We start from the raw sequence: 21,286 nt of genomic DNA on the forward strand, positions 1-21,286 counted from the left end.
TTCGCATCTTACTTTATTGCGTTTGTTCTTGAAAGGACAGGAAAAATGACCAAATGTCATCAATGATTGTGACGTATGTATACCACATTTATGTTACAGATGGATACTGTGGAGCCAGAGTGAAGTGGTGTTATTCCAAATTAAAGGGAACAATTGCAGCTTTAAAACTGCAAGCAAGATTTGAATGTAGCCTCGCTGCAACCTCGCCCTCGAGTCGCTGAGCAAAGCCCCGCCCCTCACGGGCACGGACGTGCACTGTCAACGAGCCGATGTTAGCCACGGCACTTAGGATGGTTGCATGACTTATTCGTGATGGAGCGTTGCTGTGACACTTATCAGTTTGAAGTTTTATTTTGTTTGGAATGTATAATCAATTTAATCAACACTCATAAACGGCCATCTGAGGGAAACTTTAACTATAATGTGGCCCGTGACAAAACTGAGTTTGGCGCCCCTGCCTCACAGAGAGGGCGCTGGCAACTCGGGCTTTTAGCCTAGCGACTAGCTAGCGCACTCACTTTTGACATAACAACAACCTAAACACAAACATGATCACGTCACGAGGATATTACCACCACACACATCACACAAAAAAGAAAACCATCATTTTCATTCACTTCACAGAGATGTAAAGACTTTGTATTTTCCACAAAGTCTCGTTTCGTTAAAACACATTTTGAGTGAGTCGATAAAATCCCAGATCTTGCGCATGACATTTTTCTCAATGTATTCCGGACACTAGCACAAGCTCCAGCATGTTTGGCCCGCTCGGTTACTGTATAGCAGAGCCTATCGGAGTGGCCAGGACAGAGTGCGGCTGCATCACTGCGGACAGGAAGGAGAAGCTAATCACGACAGCAGAATGGGCGCCGTTGCTACTTCTCATGCTGCCCGTGTCACTCAGGCTGACACCATAAATCTCACTTATTTTCAGATCCAGCTGAGACACGGCAGAAATTACGGGCCGGAACGCATTACCAGCAACCGCAGTGTGCTGAATGCTAAAAAAGAGATCCTAGATAAAGCAGACAGCCACTTCTCCCCAGATTATAGGACACGAAGACATGTCTGTAACACTGCGAGGCACATTGCCAGGGAGGAGCAGCAAAAACAAGGAAGCTACATGAATGAAAGTATTTTCCTGCCTTCGAATATTTCTAATCTAGATGCATTCTTACGCCCTGTCTCCAACAAGCAGTACAGTTTGGTTGTGTTTGGTAAAGTCAGCATTTGTTAATGTTTTCATTCTAATCTACTCTAATGACCAATCGCTACCCTACCACTTTTTGGTAGCGAGTCTTTAGTGGTGCCGGCTGAGTTCGACACACAGAAAATCCAAAGTTCCAATGAAGCAAGGGACTGAAATGGCGATACGGAACACAAAACTAACTATTAAAAAATGCAGTGGATTACAATCGTGAGCTGTAATGCAGATGTAAACCAGAATATATGATTACAAACCATACTTTGTGAATTGTACAATTTTGAACTCCAGTCTCATAGTAAAACAAGGCCATTACCTTCACAGGCCTCAGTGTCATTGCATATTCATTCAGAAAGCGCTGACCACATCCTTAGTTGCCATTTTTGCACTTAATTGTGGTGCCCACTGCTGCATCACTGTGAGATCCCACCGAGGCTTATTAGTGCGCTGCTCCCAGCTTGCTTTTAGCCTGCTGGGTCATCTCCAGCTACAGTAACCTAACATTAACCTCGGCTTTCGCCGCGTCTCAACCGTTTACCAAATCGTTGAGGACAGAATGCCGTCTGGAAATCCTGGCGGACGCAGCAATTGAGGGTGTCCCTCCGTTTAAAGGAGAATTGACTCATGGGAGTGTGGAAGGAAGGGTATACAGTCCATCCTTCCATGTCATATTAGAGCCCTCACGCTCGATGCAGTCTCGTGTAATGTTTGAGATGACTTTTGTCAGAAATTTGTACTGGTTGTCTCAGTTAATAATAATCTCAGTCCAATGCTAAGTGGATTCTATAATTGATGCTTTAGAATGACCTAGCACCTTTCAACCAAACCCAATCCACCGTTTTTTTGCTCTTTATCTGCCACACAAGTATTAAATGTTAAAGCATAATACGAACAACACACTCACTGTATATACTTGTCTTTGAGCCCGTGTGAAAAACATATGCCAACTAACAAGTCAGCAGCTAGCTACGAGGGGCCAACATCGCACTCGACATCTGCAATCGCAGCTCCAGATGAGAGTCCGATCAAGTCAACAGGAGTGGGGACACAACAGGAAGTAGAAATGTAGCAAAATAAAACCAGTACCAGTGTGCTAAACATTGCTTAACAAAACCAACACTTCTGCTCAGTCATCCAAATGGCTTCTGCCGATCATCTGCGACTGGCATCGACAATCGGTAACATCGGACAAAAGTATTTGGACACTGCTTGGACTCTTTCTGCTTGACCGAAATCCTCTTCTCTTTATTTCTACTTCCCTTACCTCCTTCTGCCTTTCAGAAAAAAAAGTGTGACATAAAGTCCCCCAAAAAGCAAAACACACAGATTGAATCCTTTGATGTTGGCTAAAGTGCAAAATAATATTGTGCACTGATGGCTCGCATGACATGCTGATGTTATGCACGAGTTTAATGTCCGAAATTTGTATGACATATTTTTACTGAAAATTTTGGCTGAACCCCAAATTGAATGCACTTTGTGTATGAAGCGTTTGAGAATTGAAGATTCCCAATAATTACTAACATCAAATATGTTAGATTTTTCTTGTACATGAAGATTCTGGGCTGCTCCTCACTAAAGAGAGAAAACAATAGTCGGTGGTCTCTCCTCTGTGAACTCAGAGCATCTTGAAAACATCACCCCATTAGAGACTTTTGCCTGGCTGTCTGTTGGCAGCATTCTTGAATGTCAGCCATGACCGTGCTGCTGAGAAATGATCTAGCAAGCCACATAATGGAGGAATAATTTCTCTCAGACTGAATAGGTGTTCAGTGGGTGACTGCATAGAGCAAATGTTAGCACAAACATATCTTAATGGGCCCTCATTATCTTCCGTGACAATCTCAGAGTGCGAATGTGCGCATGGTTGATTAAAGGTTAAGGCTTGTGTGCAGAGTGATGAAGCAGTGCTGATAGCACTTAAAGAACTGAGGCTGTCATTTGTGCTTTTAAGAAACCCAATTAAAACTGATAGGCTCAGTGTTCGCTCCTTATTTGCATCATCTTCTTTGCAGCCCTCGTTCGTCAAATTCAGTCAAATTCAAAATTCTCTGTGTTGCCATTTGTGATTTTGATATTTGCAGCACTTAACAACAACACGTTGATCGCAACCTTGCCGTAAGGACAAGACAAAGACACTGTGAGGCCCCTGTGGCTTAAAGAAGATGGATGCTTTAGGGTATTAGTCTGCCTGGAAGCAGAATGATTACTCAGAAGGTCTGCGATAAAAGAGGTCCAAGTACATGGCAGAAGTGGCACGCACTTTAAATCCTCAACTAGCACTGACGTCTCCTTGCCATTCTTTACCAGGCAATCCTAACCACACTGATGTACTCTCAGATAACATTGTAGGAACTGCTACAAGTTAGCATAAAAATGTTGGATTAGATTTGATAGCAAAATGAGGATTGCTGCAGCGGCGCCTATGCATATACTGTACCTGGGCAGAGGCCCAAGTGACTTAGATTATTCTTTTTATCTGAAAAATGAAAGTGTGCTTTTTTATTTCATGCTGATATAAAATAAGTCTGTTTGACCACCTGGCAAAATACTATTCTTAACAAAGTAGTTTTTCCCAGGTAAACAGCAACACATTTCATGTCACATTTCAAGCCTGACTGAGCCTTGTTGCATGACTAGATGACGCCTGATGATAATTATATTGCCTTAGCAGTTACAATGTGCTAATGTTGACAATATCCATGAATTAACTGGCTGAGGTTATGGTGGCAGTGAGGGGACAAGTGATCATAATCGTTGTTTTAAATGATCGCGATGGTATGAATGAACTCCTCCTACTCCTCAGTAGAACCTCATAAATCAAAACAATGCAGGTGTAACCCCAAATATAATTAGACGTCCGTTAGTTCGCAAGCGACAGCATTCACTCTGCCTGTACTTTCTTGCCGGCTCTCAATTCCTGATGCTATTTGATTCCAGACCTAACAAATGTCTTCCTATTGTTTTCCCTCCATACAAGACTGAGATTTGTTTTCGTAATGACGTTTTCAGAATACTGAGATTCTAAACACAGCCGTCCTGACCGGGAAGACTGTGGCCGTCCCTGTGAAGGTGGTAACCATCGGAATAGACGCTACCGTTGTTGACGTCTCCGAAGCGGTGGAGTGTTGCACCACAGATGAAGACGTGGTCAAGGTGAGTGAAATTATACGCATCGCTTCCATCATAAATATGACTTGTCTGCAGGATTCAAAGATTTATGAGGCTTTTAAACCACCTTAGTACTGAAAATATAAGATATATATATTTAGTTTGGAAGATTGTCGTGTCGTGATTTACGGGGCACAAAAGTGATCCTCCTGAACTCTAGCTATTTTTTCATTGGAGGTTTTTGTTGATCATACTTGTTCTTTCCCACACATTTGATTTGTTTTCATCAAATGCCAGCTATGCAAAAAGACAAGGTGATAAGGATGTTTGTATTATTATTATGATTATTGCCGCCACGACAGGCACCGAGCACCTTACGGCCACAGCTCTGGTCGGCCGCCGCAGCAATGGAGGCGCGGAACACGGTCCACTCGGACTCGATGTCCCCCGCCTCCCCCGGAGTTCTGTCGGAGGTGGGAGTTGAAACTCCTTCTGATAGGAGATTCTGCAAGACGTTCCCAGCAGACCCTCACAATACGTTTGGGCCTGCCACGTCGGACTGGCATCTTCCCCCACCATCGAAGCTAAATCACCACCAGGTGGTGATCAGTTGACAGCTCCGCCCCTCTCTTCACCCGAGTGTCCAAGACATGAGACCGCAAGTCCGATGACACGACCACAAAGTCGATCATCGAACTGCGACCTACGGTGTCCTGGTGCCAAGTGCACGTGTGGACACCCTTATGCTTGAACATAGTGTTCATTATGGACAATTCGTGATGAGCGCAGAAGTCCAATAACAGAACACCGCTCGGTTCTGATCGGGGCGGGCCGTTCCTCCCAATCACGCCCTTCCAGGTCTCACTGTCATTGCCCACGTGAGCATTGAAGTCCCCCAGCAGAACGATGGAGTCCCCAGCGGGAGCGCTCTCCAGCACCCCCTCCAAGGACTCCAAAAAGGTGGGTACTCTGAACTGCTGTTTGGTGCATAGGCACAAACAACAGTCAGCACCCGTCCCCCGACCCGAAGGCGGAGGGAGGCTACCCTCTCGTCCACCGGGGTGAATCCCAACGTACAGGTGTCGAGTCGGGGGGGCAATAAGTATATCCACGCCTCTCACCGTGGGCAACTCCAGAGTGGAAGAGACTCAACCCCTCTCAAGAGGACTGGTACCTGCGCCCAAGCTGTGTGTGGAGGCGACCTCACACACCAGCTCGGGCTCCTTCCCTGCCAGAGAGGTGACATTCCACGTCCCTAGAGCCAGCTTCTGTAGCCGGGGATCAGATCGCCAAGGTCCCTACCTTCGGCCACCGCCCAGCCCACACTGCACCCGACCCCTATGGCCCCTCCCACAGGTGGTGAGCCCACGGACCTGGCCTGGCTCCAGAGGGGGGCCCCGGTGACCCGCGTCCCGGCAAGGGAAAACTGAGTCCATTGTTTGTCGTCATCATAAGGGGTCTTTGAGCCGTACTTTGTCTGGTCCCTCACCTAGGACCTGTTTGTCATGGGTGACCCTGCCAGGGGCATAAAGCCCCAGACAACTTAGCTCCTAGGATCATTGGGACACACAAACAATAAGGTGATGGCTCAAGGAGGGGAGCATACAATATGATTATCAATAGTAGACATTGTTTTGAGATTTTAGCATTCTTGTCTGACCTGCAAATGTAAACGTAAGGTAACCTGTGTTACGACATACATTATTTGCAGTCCAATAATATGTTCACTTTGGCATATTGATGACGCTGTCAAAAGATGCAAAGTCTTCAGAGTCATAATCCTCCCAAACCAAAATAGTTCAAATTCAAAATTGTATGACATTGGAGGCCATCCTCTAATGGAAATTGGCAACGGTTATTGGTGATACAATATTTCAGCATGCCTCCCGAGCACTGTTATTGTACCTCTGAAGACCCCACTCCAATGTTTTGTTTTGTTTTTGAAAAAAATGCATTTTCTATAAATAAGCAAACATAAGCAAACTGCATACTAACCCAACTTACATTCAGTAACTTGTCACTGTCAAACCCAGCTTAGAAAGTATCAATCACAAATGTGTTCATTTTCCGACAAGTACCAATGATGGTGCTTCAAAGTCGAGAAATAAACATCATTTGAGATCAATAAATATGTTGCAGATGCAATGATTTCTATGTTTAGCAAAGTGTGTATAAATTCTTCTCAAAGTATAAACAAACACCAGGAAAGCACATGAAAGAGTGTTTGATATTCATTCACAGCTGACAGCTTGTTCCACTTGTCTCATATTTTTAGAGAGCCTCTCAAACCTGGGTCACGAGACTCGACTACACAACGCTTCCCTCATAACTGAGGAAAGTTGAGGCCTCCAATCAGCAACTTTGTTTCCGTAGATTCCCACTAACTCCTGAATAATCGATGCCGAACAGTGCCTGGATTGTGTTTCCGGTGAGACATGCGGTTAAGGAGTTGCACGAAGCATCTTGATGTGCCACCCTGCTGTGCAAAAAGCTCTTTCCACTTTGGTTGTCCCGTTTGAAAGTGTCGGTCTCCGAACGGACAGCCTGATGAGGCAGATCAAGTTCAAGTAATGCCCTTTAAAAAGCTACCATAGAACCAAGTCAAAAAGGAGGATATTTTGTCACTTGGATCCACTTCATCATGCCCGATATGGGACTTTGGATTGTTAAGGGGACTTCCGCAGGGAAATTAAACTGTCGGCATAGATGTACGCCAGGCAAAAGTTGCAGCGCTGCCTGTGGGATCTTGGGTCGGAACGTTCATCCTGCACGCTCGTTGCTCTCAGTGAATGGGAACACATAGTGACATTAAACCTGAATAATGAATCACCGTGCGCATAAAATGATGCACTCACTTGTGGCCTTGTGATTATAGTGAATTTGAAAAAAGAAAAGGTCAGCCAAGGTCACATTTTCTTTCCTTTTAACCTCTGTAGAGTTCCGTCTTGCTTCCACAAATCTTGTCAGACGTGAAGACAATAATAATGCCGTGCCCTCATTATTTTGCACGATCATTCCTCTTTCCAAATTTATAGTTTTGGCAGCTCAAGACCTGACTGTATAAATTACTACATCCAGCACGTCCCTCGCATAAACAGCTTTACAAGATGGTACTCTGGCTCCGTTTTTTTCTGATAGATCTCTCCTCATCATCTCGTCATCCACCCATCCATTTTCCACACCGCTTATCCCCACTGACCCTCATCCTAACCCTAATTGTCACCCTAACCTATTTTACGGATTTTTTACTGTTTGTTTTCATCCGTATTTCATGTTAGGCAAGCAATAGCTCAGTAATCTGCGGATACGGGCGCATACAGTGACATTTTCAAATGTAATGTAGGTTTCTCGCTATTATATCTTCGAACAATGAACTCTCAACGGATCCCCAAAGCACAAAGGAGGAACTTTTCACCTCAGTGATCAGAATCTTCATTTTATTTCTTGACTGGTTCCTCTACGCCACTTGGCACTTGTTTGAGCAGACTCTCATTTTTGTTTAAGCAGACACACTCTTTATTATTTGAGAAGATCCACACTTTTCATCGACTCATTCAATTTCTGACAACACAAAGAAAGGTTCAAGCTCAGTGAAGAACAAAAAAAATAAATAATGTTTGTACTGTCTGCATTACGCAGGAGTCTGTTAACCTTCATGAATGGAAACACGGCTTTCGAAAGATGTCAGCATGCCGCTAGACACAATAGGCTATGTCCAGTTTTTTGGTCTTACCTTACATTTTTGTTTTGTGGTGTCCCATGAGATTTTTCAAGGTGAAATGCGTCCCTTGGCTCAATAAATGGTCTATACCACGCATTCGGACCCAAAAGTGGGTCACCAACCGGTTGTAAAACACAGTGTCATCAGTTTACAACGGTACGGACGTTTAACAAATGGCGTAAGAATATGTTTTCCTGCAGTACAAGACGGGAGGCTCAGTTAGCACTGTATTTACTAGTTTTCATTGGATTGCTTTATGTTTATGGCATCCAAATGTTTTACTGTAATTATGACTTTAAAACTGTGTTGGGCTAGGTTAGTGATAGACTATGGCAAAGTCAAAATTTGGGTTATGTTTTTTTCGCAGGCACAGGTAAAAAATATATGACACACATTCCAGGATGGAGTTGCCTTTTATTTGGAAAATAACCTTATTTTGAAAGGCATGCATTACTTGTGGTGTAACACAATTTACAGCGGCATTTGATCAGTCTCTCACGTAAAAGATGCTCATGGTGTTTTTATGGAATAATAGTCCAGACTGTTGAAACTGTGTTGGTTGTTTTGGTCTTCATCCTTTGTTTCCGAAAAAGAAGACAAACTATTGAAGTTGGACTTTGCTAAAAAAGAAGAGATCAATGCCAAGATATTGCTTTTTGTACATGCACTTGTCTTATGGTCATCATCAGTTTCTTAATTAGGTGCTCTGAAAGGCACTTGGAGCATGTCAGAATGTGCACTCAAAATATGATATATGTTTTGAAAGACTATTTTTGAACAATACATTCATTTTACTGTTCTTAATGTCTTTGGGTCGTGACTTAGCTACAATTGGAAATACGGGTCCCGTGTGTGACAGCACTAGTGAAACAATGTTTTCCAGTAGTGTTATGGGACATTTAGACACACTTTTGCAAATGTGAATCCGGTAGCAATATTTTTGGGACAGCAGTGGCTTCCTCCAATGCGTAATCCAACGAGATTGTCAACCGAGATGTTAGCATGTGCCAGAGATTTCGGTAATTCTTTAGCCAACATTCTCGGACTTTTCTTAGCTGTGCTCTTGCAGTTATATTTACAGGACAGTAGACGGGAGTAGCAACAGCACTGAACTTTCTCCATTTCTAGACAATCTGTCTTTGTATGGACTGAAGAACCTCGAGGCTTTTCGAGATACTTTTGTGACCCTTTCTTCCAGCTTCATGCACGTTAACAATCCCCATTATACGTATTCTGAGACCTCTTTTGTGCTTGGCATGGTTCACATTCAACAATGCTTCCTGTCTTCCATTTTTTTTTTTAAATAGTGTACATTGTCAGGTTTGGGTTTTCGTGGTGCTCTAGGCAAGGCAAAACAGAGGGCCCAATTGCAAGGAAGCAGGGAGCCCAGGCGGGAGTGCCGGAATCCCAAAAAAAGGATTTGTTTACAAAACCAAACAAAGGCAACTAATGATCACTGAGGCAAAAAGCTAAATTTACAAACTCCGAAATCTAAACACAAAGTAATAATGGAACACCAGGGAACAAATCACTAACCACTAGAGAAAGATGACAGCAGATGACAACTGGCCCACCACAAAAGACAATGCAGCAACACAGACTGAAACAAAGCAGGGAACTAAATACAAACAAATTGACGAGACAACAGGGAACACCTGGGCAAGACCCGAGTGGCCGGAGGGAGCTGATTGGTTGACACAAGGTCGACGGTTGACGACAACAGGTGGCCACAATAACCAAATGAACACGCGAGACGCAGGAAAACATGCAACAAAAGTAAACATAATTGAAACTAAAACACAGACCATGACAGTGCATAAGGACCAAAGACTGGTAGAAGTGGTGACGATGAAAGTTCAGTCGAGCCTGAAATCTTAAAAAGTTCTTCTATTGGCAAATGTGGATACCTGTACTCATCCCTTACTAAAAATGAAAAGTAGCAGTAAAAACACGTTTTATTTTAAGGAATGCGTGTATGCTGCTTGGCTGATAGGTGCCTTTTGTCAAAGACATTTTTAATCTCATGGAGGATTTTCACCCGCTTAATTATAATAAATAAATGAACATGTATCAGTCCTGCCAACTGGAGTCCTGCCAACTAAAATTGAGTCTGTTTCAGATTTTGCTCCAAGAATTTGACTTTCATTTGTATATTCATAAATAGCATTTAAGCATTTAATCCACAATTGGACTGGTTGAAGGGTTTCATCAACAGACATTTTTTCCAAGAGGCCGCACTTTGATTCTTCGTATTCATTAGCTTTGCCTCTTCTACTTTTTACTTGTACTTGTACGGGACAGAACTGCGTCTATTATTAGCGCCATAGGACTTGGCCATTTGCCATTACACTGTATGAACAGAATCTTAGAACCACTGTTTCCATGGACTGCGCATACAGCGAATGCTTTTTGAAGTGAGCAGTGTCGTCAGTGTCGACGAGTCTGAGTGGTTAATTGCTTCTGTCAAGGCAAAGACCGCCTGAGCCCACCTTCATGCTGCCTGGTCCCGTTGTTTCATATCTGCCATGGATTGTCTCTGTCTGGTGAGTTGCTAATTTCCTGGGCTGGATCCAGAGACGGCACTAATGCGCGCTGTAAGTATTCTCCCGTTCGCTGCCTAATGTGTCTGATTAATGTGCCGGTGGATCCTCCCGGACATTTACGCTTCTTTGTGAACTGGAATGACACAGATCTAATTCACACGCCGCTTGAGGATGAGTTAAGAGTTAAATCGGCAGCTATTTCAATCTTTGTTGTCTTTGGAGATTAATTGATTTGGAGCTATGTAAGCGGGAAGGTGAACACATGAAATGCTATGTACGAAATGTGTCAGCTTACGTGTTTTTCATAATTGTTAATTGATGCAGCAACAGTTGGATAATAATAATAAATATTATTGTAATTATCATAACTATTATTATTATTGTTGTTATTATTCAAATAAATCTTTTGAAATGATTTATCTTGGTTTTATTTTTTTATATCACAAGAACCTGGCTTGTGAACAGGTGAGTTTAGACTTTTTATAGCAATTGTGTATTACAAGATGTGTTTCTGACAAAATGGAAAGAATATAGAGAAAATGTGGTAGCGCGGAGGAGTCATGGTTAGCGCGTCTTCCTCACAATTGAGAGGTTCTGGTTTGAAATCTGTGTACATCACCCGCAACGATCATGAAGAGCAGCGGTGTAGAAAAAGGATGGCTGGATAGAGAAAATGCAGAGAAATTTCCCAAAGGTTGACTGGGAAGAGCTAATTTGAAGGTGGGTAGATCCCCGGAAAATAAAATGGGTGCGTAACGTAAGATCATCTTTAATAATGTGGCGGAAACCCCTGTAGCACTCGAACGTTGAATTCCTTGATTTTGATCAGCAACCAAGTTCTGCTGACCTCAGCAGTTGAGCTCTAGAACGTTTATTTGCATGAACAACAGCATCTCTTGAGTACATTTCTAGATTGGGGAGCGAGCCTCATTTGTTTCAAGTGAGCAACTCGCAATTATCAAGTCAACTGGTAGTGAAGTGATCATTCATATCACGGTTTAGCCTGGCCAGATGTTCTTTGGCCTTCAACAGCTGAATTGTGTGACTCAACCTGTGAGGAGAATTTCAGAAAGGACAAAGTGTCAGCCAGACAAACTCTCAGCAGATTGAGTACATTGAGTGCAAGAGCCGAACAATGAGTTGTGATGGGAAGCAGGGAACCCTTTGACATCTTTATCAGTTCAAACGGTCTCTCACGCTGGGAGCATCCAATCTTCTCTGTGACGCAGCCAAGGGTGAGATGCCCTCCTTGTACAAATGTTCAGAAGCTTCATTCAGTAACTCTCTTTGTCCATATTAGATTACAGTGGCGGGCAACGTACAGCAAATAGCTTATTTTGGTCTGCCTCAAACTCACTAAGTGGATGATAAGCAGGAGTGTGCTCTGTGATTGACTATCAATCAATCAAACTTTATCGATGGAGCACTTTCACATACAATGACATGCATTTGAAAATGCTTTACATAGTTAAAATGCCCCGATGGCCTACCTGGTAAAGTACTCAGAGCGTGTGCTGACCAACTGGTTGGTGTTTTCACCAGCATTTTTAACCTGCTTCTGACACAGACTACCATACCACACTGCCTTAAAGCCTCCACCGTCATCCCCATCACCAGAAGGTCAGCAGTGGGGAGCCTCAATAACTACAGGTCGGTGGCACTGACGCCTGTGGTCATGAAGTTCTTTGAAAGACTGATCTCACAGTACATCAGAGCCTGGCTGCCTCCCACTTTGGACCCCCACCAGTTTGCCTACAGGGCAAACCGATCCACAGAGGACGCTATAACCATTGCGCTCCACACCACAATGAGTCATCTGGAGCACCGGGGGAACTACAGGAAGATGCTCTTGCTGGACTTCAGCTCAGCCTTTGACCACAACATCCCGGAGATCCTGTTCCAGAAACTGTCTCAGCTGGGCATCTCCACCCACATCTGCCAGTAGATTAAGGACTTTCATACGGACCACCCACAGTCCATTAAATATGGCCCCCACCTCTCCTCCACCATCACAGTCAGCACCGGTTCTCCACAAGGTTGTGTATTGAGCCTCCTCCTTTTCACTCTCTGCGCCCATGACTGTTCTTTGACCCATCTCTCAAGCATCATCTTAAAGTTGGCGGATGATACCGCCATGGTCGGCCTCATCTTAGAGGGGGAGGAGTCGAACTACAGAGATGAGGTCAACCGAAAGACAGAGTGGCGCTCAGCAAATAACCTGCCGCTGAACACCACAAAAACAAAAGAAATCATTAACGACTTCAGGAAGGGTAGGGCAGACCCATTCCCGCTGTACATCCACGGGGACTGTGCGGAGAGGGTCGGCTCCATCAGGTTCCTGGGAGTGCAGCTGACTGCCGACCTCTTCTGGACTGCTCAGACCACGGCGGCGGCGAAGAAAGCCCAGCAGCGACTCCACTTGCTGAGGGTGCTCAGGAGGAACAACCTGGAGGAGAAGCTGCTGGTGATGTTGTACAGGGCCACCATCGAGAGTATCCTGGTGTACTGCACCACAGTACGCCAGGTGCTCAGCGGCAGACAGGAAAGTACTGGAGAGGGTTAGCAACTCGGCCCAGCCTGGAGGACATTGCCAACTCCAGCTACCTCAGCAGAGCTGCCGCCATTATCAGGGACATATCTCGCGCCAGTAACCATTTGTTTGACCGATTAGGCAGACGGGGCCGTGAAACTGGAACGATGCCACTTGCGACCCGTCCGGGGTGTAGTCTGCCTTTTTCCTGAATGGTCGTTTGTCCATATGTTCCCTGTGAGTGGCGACCAGTCCGGGGTGTTCCCCGCCTCAAGTCAACTGGTAGAGGCTCCAAGTACCCACAGCCTGAATGAAGACTCACTTTATTGAAAAAGGTCGGATTAATAAGAATATTTCTCTTGGGAATGAAATCTTAACATGAAGAAATAATAACTTCCTGAACTTCATTGTATTGCAGTTGAAGATAAATATAGCTTTGTCTAAAAAGCTGGCAGGATGCTGCATCTACCGCAAGTTGCCATATTTGTATTTGAATGGACAAGCCATTGTTTTGGTGTGTGTCAATGCCGGTTCCAATTTCACCGAGACACAGTGACACTCGTTACTGGAAAATAATCAGGTTCAGAAACCGTAATCCTTATCTTTGTCTATGTGTTCTAAATCAATTGCCATCAGAACACATTGCCCTGAGGATTATAACTGCCTCAAGGTGATTGTATGAATGCATTGTAAAGAATATAAATTCCTATCTTGAAGCCCTCATGAATATATTGAAATATATACCAACGTTTTACCAACGTGTCTTGACGAATCGCTGTTTTTATTTCTCACAGTAGAGGAGCGGCCATCAAATTCAAGTCATACAAACTTGCTATTTGATAGGATCAATGAGGCTGATGGAGCCCCAAAAAACAAGCAATATCTGTTTATGCCTCTATTATTTACCTCTCGGAGAGTGCATGCTTTTTTTCTTGATACCCCTCTTGAGGCTTTTTGCATTATTTGTTTCTAGCGCCTGCTAAGCTGTGTAATGCTTTTAAAAGAGACAGAGGGGAGGGAGGCGAGGCTGGCGTGGTGGTGGTGGTGGTGGGGGGGGGGTGTTCTGGGCATCCTTTAAGCTCTGGTGCAAGTGATGAAGAAGCAAAGATAGAGTTCAAAGACAACATGCCAAAGCAACAAAGAGTTGCGTCTTTCTATAGCGCAAAATTGGCCTGGCCATTCTTTTTGTAAAGCAATTTATGAAACAGATGGCTTTGAGTTTGGTCATTTTATCAAGAGACAGCTGCTCTCCTTTTACCAGTTCCCATCTGTTGGTACCTCTTTTAGCCGTAAGCGAAACTTTAAAAGAAAAGTGTTCTTTTTTTCTTGAAGTTCAAAGATGTCCTTGCTGCCTTCTATTTTATTTTTTTTTTTAACTAGGAGTGGAGCAGATAAAGGACCTTTCATCTTGTTCGAAGTACCGGTAGTTAAGCGACTAAAGTATCAGGAGTGCTCAGGAGTGTAAAGTCTTACAATCAACTCGGAGGGTGCAATGACCACACATTTCAGAGTATCCTCCTTCACTGTCGTGCAAAAGCTGAACTGTACAACCGTTGCTCTCCTTCTACCCTACTCCTCTTCCTCTGCAGGTGTCAGAGAGGTGTGACTATGTTTTTGTGAATGGCAAAGAGATGAAGGGCAAAGTGAAGATGGCGGTGAACTTCACCTACGCCTACGTGAGTGCTCAGCTGGAGCTCGATGTGTGGATCCCTCGGCTTCCCCTCCAAATCGAAGTGTCTGATACGGAGCTGAGCCAGATCAAAGGGTGGCGGGTGCCCGTCGTGGCCAGCAGTGCCAGGTAAAGTGCTGCAAGATGCTCCTATTACCTGATATTTGTCTGGTCTTCCCCGTTGAACAAACTTGATGGGTTGTGTCTTATATCTTCCTAAGTGGACCACATCACTGGGGGCCTCGTCTTAATATTCAAAACCATTTTTGATAGATATGCAATACAAAATGTGTTAATCATCCAAATTAAGGATTTCCCAGTCATCATTTCAACAGACCTTTTTCAAACTGTCACAAATAAAAATAGGATTGTAAAAAGGATATCTGACACTTAAGGGCTCTGTTTTTGTAGACAGCGCATCAGAGGCGGGCCACAAATGCCCACGGATTCAGATTCTTCGTGCAAGCGCAAACCTTGCTGTGCGTGTTTGCCAATTTGGCAGACTGGTTTGTGCCAAACTGGGCGTTGCGGCGTATCGAGGGTGTGCCCTTGAAGATGCGCCCAGCAGAGTGACAATATTGGTGGCAGGAAGTTGGTGGAAACTTACGCCTGCTCAGACTAACCCAATTTTGGTGAATTTGATCAGGCAGACAGATACTGAAGTCCACCAATGTATTTAAGTCCTCAGTCTCATTCTGTATTTAATTCTGCATTCTGTGTTTAATAAGGGTACCCGCACATGTCGTCTGTTTCCACACCAGCTCAGAAAAGTGACAATGCTCCACTCATACACAGATTGCTGCGATTACCCATCGTCCTCTTCTGCACAGAGATGTCTCGGTCGAGACGGTCATTGTGCCACATTTAAAGGGAACGAGAGGAGCCGTTTTGATTGGCGAAGAATGAAGTCGGCTGTAAACACACCCTCAGCGTCGCAGCCCGCCCTCTCTCGGGTCCGCCGGGCTGCCCTCGTCTACGAAATCAGCAGCACTGGTCTAAGTCGCTTGCCGCGCCGGATTTACGGCGTTCACAAAAATACGGCCCTAAATGTAAAAAGAAAGTAAAAAGAACTTGAATTATCACGTTTTGCATGACAATTGGTGCGATGCTACACTGTACAGCCAAAAGCATTTAGTCACTGCGCCAACAGGAGGTGAAGAAAATAGACTCGGTCACTCATTTTTAGTTCTAATCGCTTCCATTCTTCTACACTTTTTCTGAGGTTGGACCTCGGAAGTTCCAAATGAGACATTGCTCACGTCTTAACATTTTGGAATGTAGCATCACTTCCATTTAAATTTCAATTCTATCTGACACAATAGTTATAACTGAGTCAAAATGATATCGGTGCCTTTTTTGTTTGTTTTTGTCTGCGCTTGACCAATTCCAATCAGTTTTACCATCTTCACATCATCCGTGACACTTTTCTATGTTAAATCTGTCTGTGGCTAATTCCTGAAAAGTCCTGCTCTGCCTTCCGGTCTTATGTCACATTAATATACATGATAACTGTCTTCTGAGCAAAAACTAGCTTATTTTTTTAGACCATAACGATTGCCTTTATTACGGCTGCTATATCTACTGTTGTTAGAATTATACTGTTGCAGGTGTGTATGAAGTAATGATGAGCGGTGTCCCTGGCCACCTTCAGGCCCACTGACACTTCCAGACTGATCCGAGAATGGCTGAGCAGCGCAATACGGCGTGTCATTACGGCCGGATTAAGGTGGCCTGTCATTGCACCTCTCAGCCGTCAGCTGGCCAGAACATCATTAGAGCTGTATCGAGGTCAGATGGCTCCCCGGGGTTCTCATCACCGGCACCTTCTGCCAACACCTCGACTCCAAAGCTGATGAATTGCATCAATTGATGGAAACTAGAAGCTTATACTTTTGAAAAAAGTTGAACTTGGAGTCACCAGTGTGCTAATTGCTCGTGCCGCCCTCTAGTGACAAAAGTAGAGGACTGGCAACCAGTCCAGGGTGTTCCCCGCCTCTCGCCCCAAGTCAGCTGGGATCGGCTCCAGCTCACCCGCGACCATAATGAGGCCGAGCGCTATAGGAAGCGGACGCATGGAGGAAAGTAAAGGACTCCCCGAGGTGTGCTGGATGACGTTATCAGGACGGACAGCCGGGCTGGCTTGTAATTGTTGATGCCAACATAACTGCTTGTTTTCTTTGTCCTTTGCCTGTCTTTGTTTATCAGGAAGTAACAGACATGACCTTTTAAAGTAGCACTCTGTCACTTGGAGAGAAAGGCCACTGGTCCATTTTTCACAAGCCTAGGAGGAAGTGAGCCAAAGAGCGCCGATACTAATTTGAGGCAACTTCTTCTATCAGCATGGCTGGCAAAGTTGCAGCTGCACTGAAGGAAAATAAGTGTTAGTCGGATTTTTGCAAAAGCTCTCCTCTCTGTTTATGACTGGCACTGCGTGTGTGCCTCACCCCTTCCCTCCATAATCCTTGTCAAAATGGAGACAAGATAAGCCCTCACAGAAGACAAACTTGTGTAGGAGTGGCACTCAGGCATAACTCTTCTTCTTCTTCTTCAAAAAAAAAACTATATTGAGCTCCTTTTGCTTCCTTCATACCATTAAGATTATCTGTATGTTGTGGTTTTCTATTTTAGATCTTGTCTTTTTTATTTCTTCAGAAAAAACATAGTTACATTTTAATCAAATTCAATTCAAACAAAATGTGCCTCACTGGAATAACAATTGCCAAATAGAGACGCCGTCGAGTGTATCTAAACATCTTTCATTCCGCACGCCCTTCATCATATTATTGTAGCATCGAAAATAAAATACAAGATGTCAAAATAATTACAGTGTGCAAAATGAATTACAGAACAAAATCATGACCTGCACATTAATATGTAACCTATCCTCTGAAGTCAAAAGTGAAAAATGGCTGCTCTCTGGACCAGTTTGGTCTTCTATTTGAGTATCATTTCTCAAGTCGTTTCAATTTAAAAAGGCAAATTGTTTCCCCCTTTGTTGACTCATGATAATGTCGACAGAATAAATGGATCTAAGTTAATCACAACTAATGACAATGCAGTTTGTTTTAAAATATGCCGGTGTAGTAAATCAGTGCGGGGGAAAAAACAACAACATTGCAGTTGAAAAACAAATGTGTTCTAATGAGAAGAGAAAAACAAACTCTAGCCCTGCCTCAGAAATTAGGAACAGTCTTCCTTTTTCGTGAGGAAAAAGACATAAAAGTCATGGGTAGGGGAGTTAGCGTTCATGAATATGCAAAAACATTTGTCATGCCTTGCCTGCTGAGAGACAACAGATCTGCTATTTTAAGCTAAAGCAACAAGCATCTCTAATTCAGTGTTAGAAATTGCAACCCTGAGACAAGTTTGAAGTGTTTTTGCAGAGAGGAAACAGCTGCTCTGCAAACCAATTTACTGCACCGACACCTGCCCTCCATGGCAGAGGACCGTGCATTTCTTCGTTTGCTCTATATTCCAGTGATGGTTTCATTGATACTGCAGTGTGAATCACAATTTATGGCATAATCATTTCTTGTTTTTTGCCTGAAAAGGTAATCAGCCTTGCAACTCCCACTGCAGGCAGCTTTGGGAACATCTGCTCAAACATGAGGTAAAATTGACTCATGTTTGAGTCATGTTTTTTTAAATTTGAAAGCACTTGATCTCAACACTATGCCAAAATTAAATTACAAAGTGTGACTTGTACAGTCTTTAAACTGGGTAACTTGTTGCTCTGGAGCCTAAGCGGATGCAAAACGATTCCTACTCTCGATCATCCGTGCATGTAAAACCATTCCAGCCAGCGTAGGTTTTAAGTCTTAAACTCAAAATCTCACAAAGGTCCTCAGAGCGGATATTAACACACCAAAAAAGCCAGTTTAGGCCATTGTATATATATATTTTTTCCCCACTTTATCATCATGTCAGTGTCGATAAAGGATGAAATAATTATAGAACAAAAAGCGGTGGGAGTATGTGACCTCGCAAACGAATGACAAAGCAGTTTTGTGATTACGATGATCCGCAAATGACTGAAGATCTGTGACAGCCGCTGTCCTCCCACATCCTTCTTTTATCGATGGGAAAATCAAGGCCCGAAAATCAAATGATAAACGTCAGTGAAGCTAAGAGGAGGTGAAGGAGAGCTGCTGAGGAAGAACAATGCTATGCGCACTGCATTGATGCTGCCACTGTTTTGAAAACATTTCTTGAGCTTCATCATCCTGGTGTTAGTTTGCTTACTTTGTGCCTGAACATTTGTCAGATGTCGTTAAAATGTATCTCATTTCCTCCTGCTCCCTCCACAGTATCAAACACGATAACATTTTTGAATGTCACGACCATGTTAGTGGCCAAGTGAAATTTTAAATCCCGTTGGCACGTCAATGTTCGAGGGCAATACCTTGCCCAAGTAGAATCTCGCTAAAGCTGCGATCCCGACTTCGGATTCCGAGTCTTCTTTTGTAATTGCCAGGTCCACACGTGACAGTGAGGATGATGATGATGAAGAAAGACGAGGACGAGGCTGTACCCTGCAGTACCAGCACGCCATGGTCAGAGTCCTGACGCATTTCGTGGCCGAATCCGCCGATGCCAGGAGCCAGAGCAGCTACATGTTGGGCACCGATTGGCAGGTGGACATCACAGAGTTAGTGTGGGAATTTGTCAAGGTGGACAACCCTCAGATCGCAAAGCTACTGGACAGACGGATACTTGTGGGACGCGGCGTAGGAATGACCACCATCCAGGTAGGTCGTTTGGTAGCATTAAATAATAATTCTCATTTTTCTCAAATAGAAATACACACTGGCATATTCATATGCAAAATGGTGGGGTGCTCCACACTAGGAAGGTTTCATATCAGTAATTTCTACTTTCTCATGGCACTAGCTGGCAAAGTTGCTTACACTTCACATCTGTATGCTTTGACTATTGTCCTGTGCTGTGCTCAAGAGAGGTACACGTCCATGCAATCTGTCTTCCCGCTAGTTATTAATAATTGCTACCTTGATCACAGCACAAGTGTGAGTATGTCCTGAATGTCTGATGCTTGTTTTTTCACTTCACATTCGTCGTCGAACAGTAATGGACTAAACTGCAGAGACAACACATTAGCAGTCCCGTTATGTCCTGTTATTGGCTATTGTCCATGTGACTCATCATGTCATCATGTTAAAAGTGACATCATTTTCGTTAGCTTGGAGGAAAGACACACGAATGAACAGAATTGCTTAGATTTATTTATTTGTGGTGACATCTCATGTTTGTGCAACCACATAAAAAAACACTGCCATACACACCAGTCGCACTAGCAATGTTTTTATTTATTTATTGTTTTTTTTGGGGGGGGGGGGACGGGGGGGGGGACTTCTGGCAAAGGGCTGTGCTGCCCACAACAGCGACATCTGACAAAAATACAGTCAGACAATAGATTTGTCAAAACTGCTCAGAGAGAACATCAGGAGGTCTGGTGGTTTAAATTATTTATAGTGTGAACAAAAACTGAACTAGGACATTCTTTACAAACCCATCAACAAGAAAGGGAATTACAGTTGGAAAAAGCTTACATTAAGGGTGCGTTCAGAAATGCTCTGCTACACTTCGGACCGTTCGCTGTTTGGTTATTCAGAGTGCCAGACGAGAATGGAAACAGTTCAAGCAAGATGCGAGCTGACGAGGGATTTGAACAACCTCGTTCAAATCGGATATGACCCCCAAATAACGGTCATTTGTAAATTCAAAGAAGGGGAGCACACTCTGCAACAATCGCTCTTCTCAGAGAAGACGTACGGCGTCAGATTGCACTCCCGAACGCACCCTAAGACAAGCTGCGGTTGATGGGGGGGAAAAAAAGTGATTTGTATTCTTTCTATTCAATTCCAATTGTTGTTGGAAGTAGCAAATCATTTGCTCAATCAATGGACTGCACTGTGTCTTGCGCCTCCCTTCGGTTACCAGACGAGCGGTATTACGCATGACTGCACATCTCGTGACCAAAGCCAAAGAACTGGTTCACAGACTCTCGAAGGGGTAGTTGTGACGTTAATTGCAGTCACCAGCAGGGGGTGATATTGCCTAAAATGGAGAATGCTGGAGATAGATGAACTATTCTGTTTAAGGCTCCCGTATTTTACCAAACCAACTTTTTCGAGTATTTGGGATGTAATATTGTCTCTAGCCCTGCGATTGGCTGGCGACCAGTTCAGGGTGTACCCCGCCTCTCGCCCGAGGATAGCTGGGATAGACTCCAGCACGCCCGTGACGACCCGTGTGAGGAGAAGCGGTGTAGAAAATGGATGGATATTGTCTCTATGGTGCCTCAGTAAACGTGAAATATGAATTCAAATGGCCCACGCATTCCTGAGATGCAGACGTGTTTCTGCCGAGAGGCCTGAAATTTGCTCATCGGAATTTCTCGAGTTTATCTACGTCACTCGCGAAGATGTCCGGCTACCTCTCCGCTCCCGAGCCGGCGCTGTTGACATAACAAACACGTGTGCTGTCACGA

General features: G+C 44.0%; 1 protein-coding gene across 2 annotated transcripts in view; it reads left to right on the plus strand.

Moving 5' to 3' along the window:
- Positions 1–21,286, plus strand: part of si:dkeyp-14d3.1 (transmembrane protein 132C) — a 115,281-nt gene that overhangs the window by 84,288 nt on the left and 9,707 nt on the right. For both annotated transcript variants that reach the window (XM_061768748.1, XM_061768747.1), the window contains exons 5-7: positions 4,217–4,360; positions 14,699–14,907; positions 19,253–19,526. In XM_061768748.1, coding sequence (XP_061624732.1) covers positions 4,217–4,360; positions 14,699–14,907; positions 19,253–19,526 — 627 coding nt within the window. The remainder of the gene's footprint in view (positions 1–4,216; positions 4,361–14,698; positions 14,908–19,252; positions 19,527–21,286) is intronic.

The sequence above is a fragment of the Phyllopteryx taeniolatus genome, chromosome 3 (genome assembly GCF_024500385.1).
Source record: "Phyllopteryx taeniolatus isolate TA_2022b chromosome 3, UOR_Ptae_1.2, whole genome shotgun sequence".
In the NCBI taxonomy this organism is placed as follows: domain Eukaryota; kingdom Metazoa; phylum Chordata; class Actinopteri; order Syngnathiformes; family Syngnathidae; genus Phyllopteryx; species Phyllopteryx taeniolatus.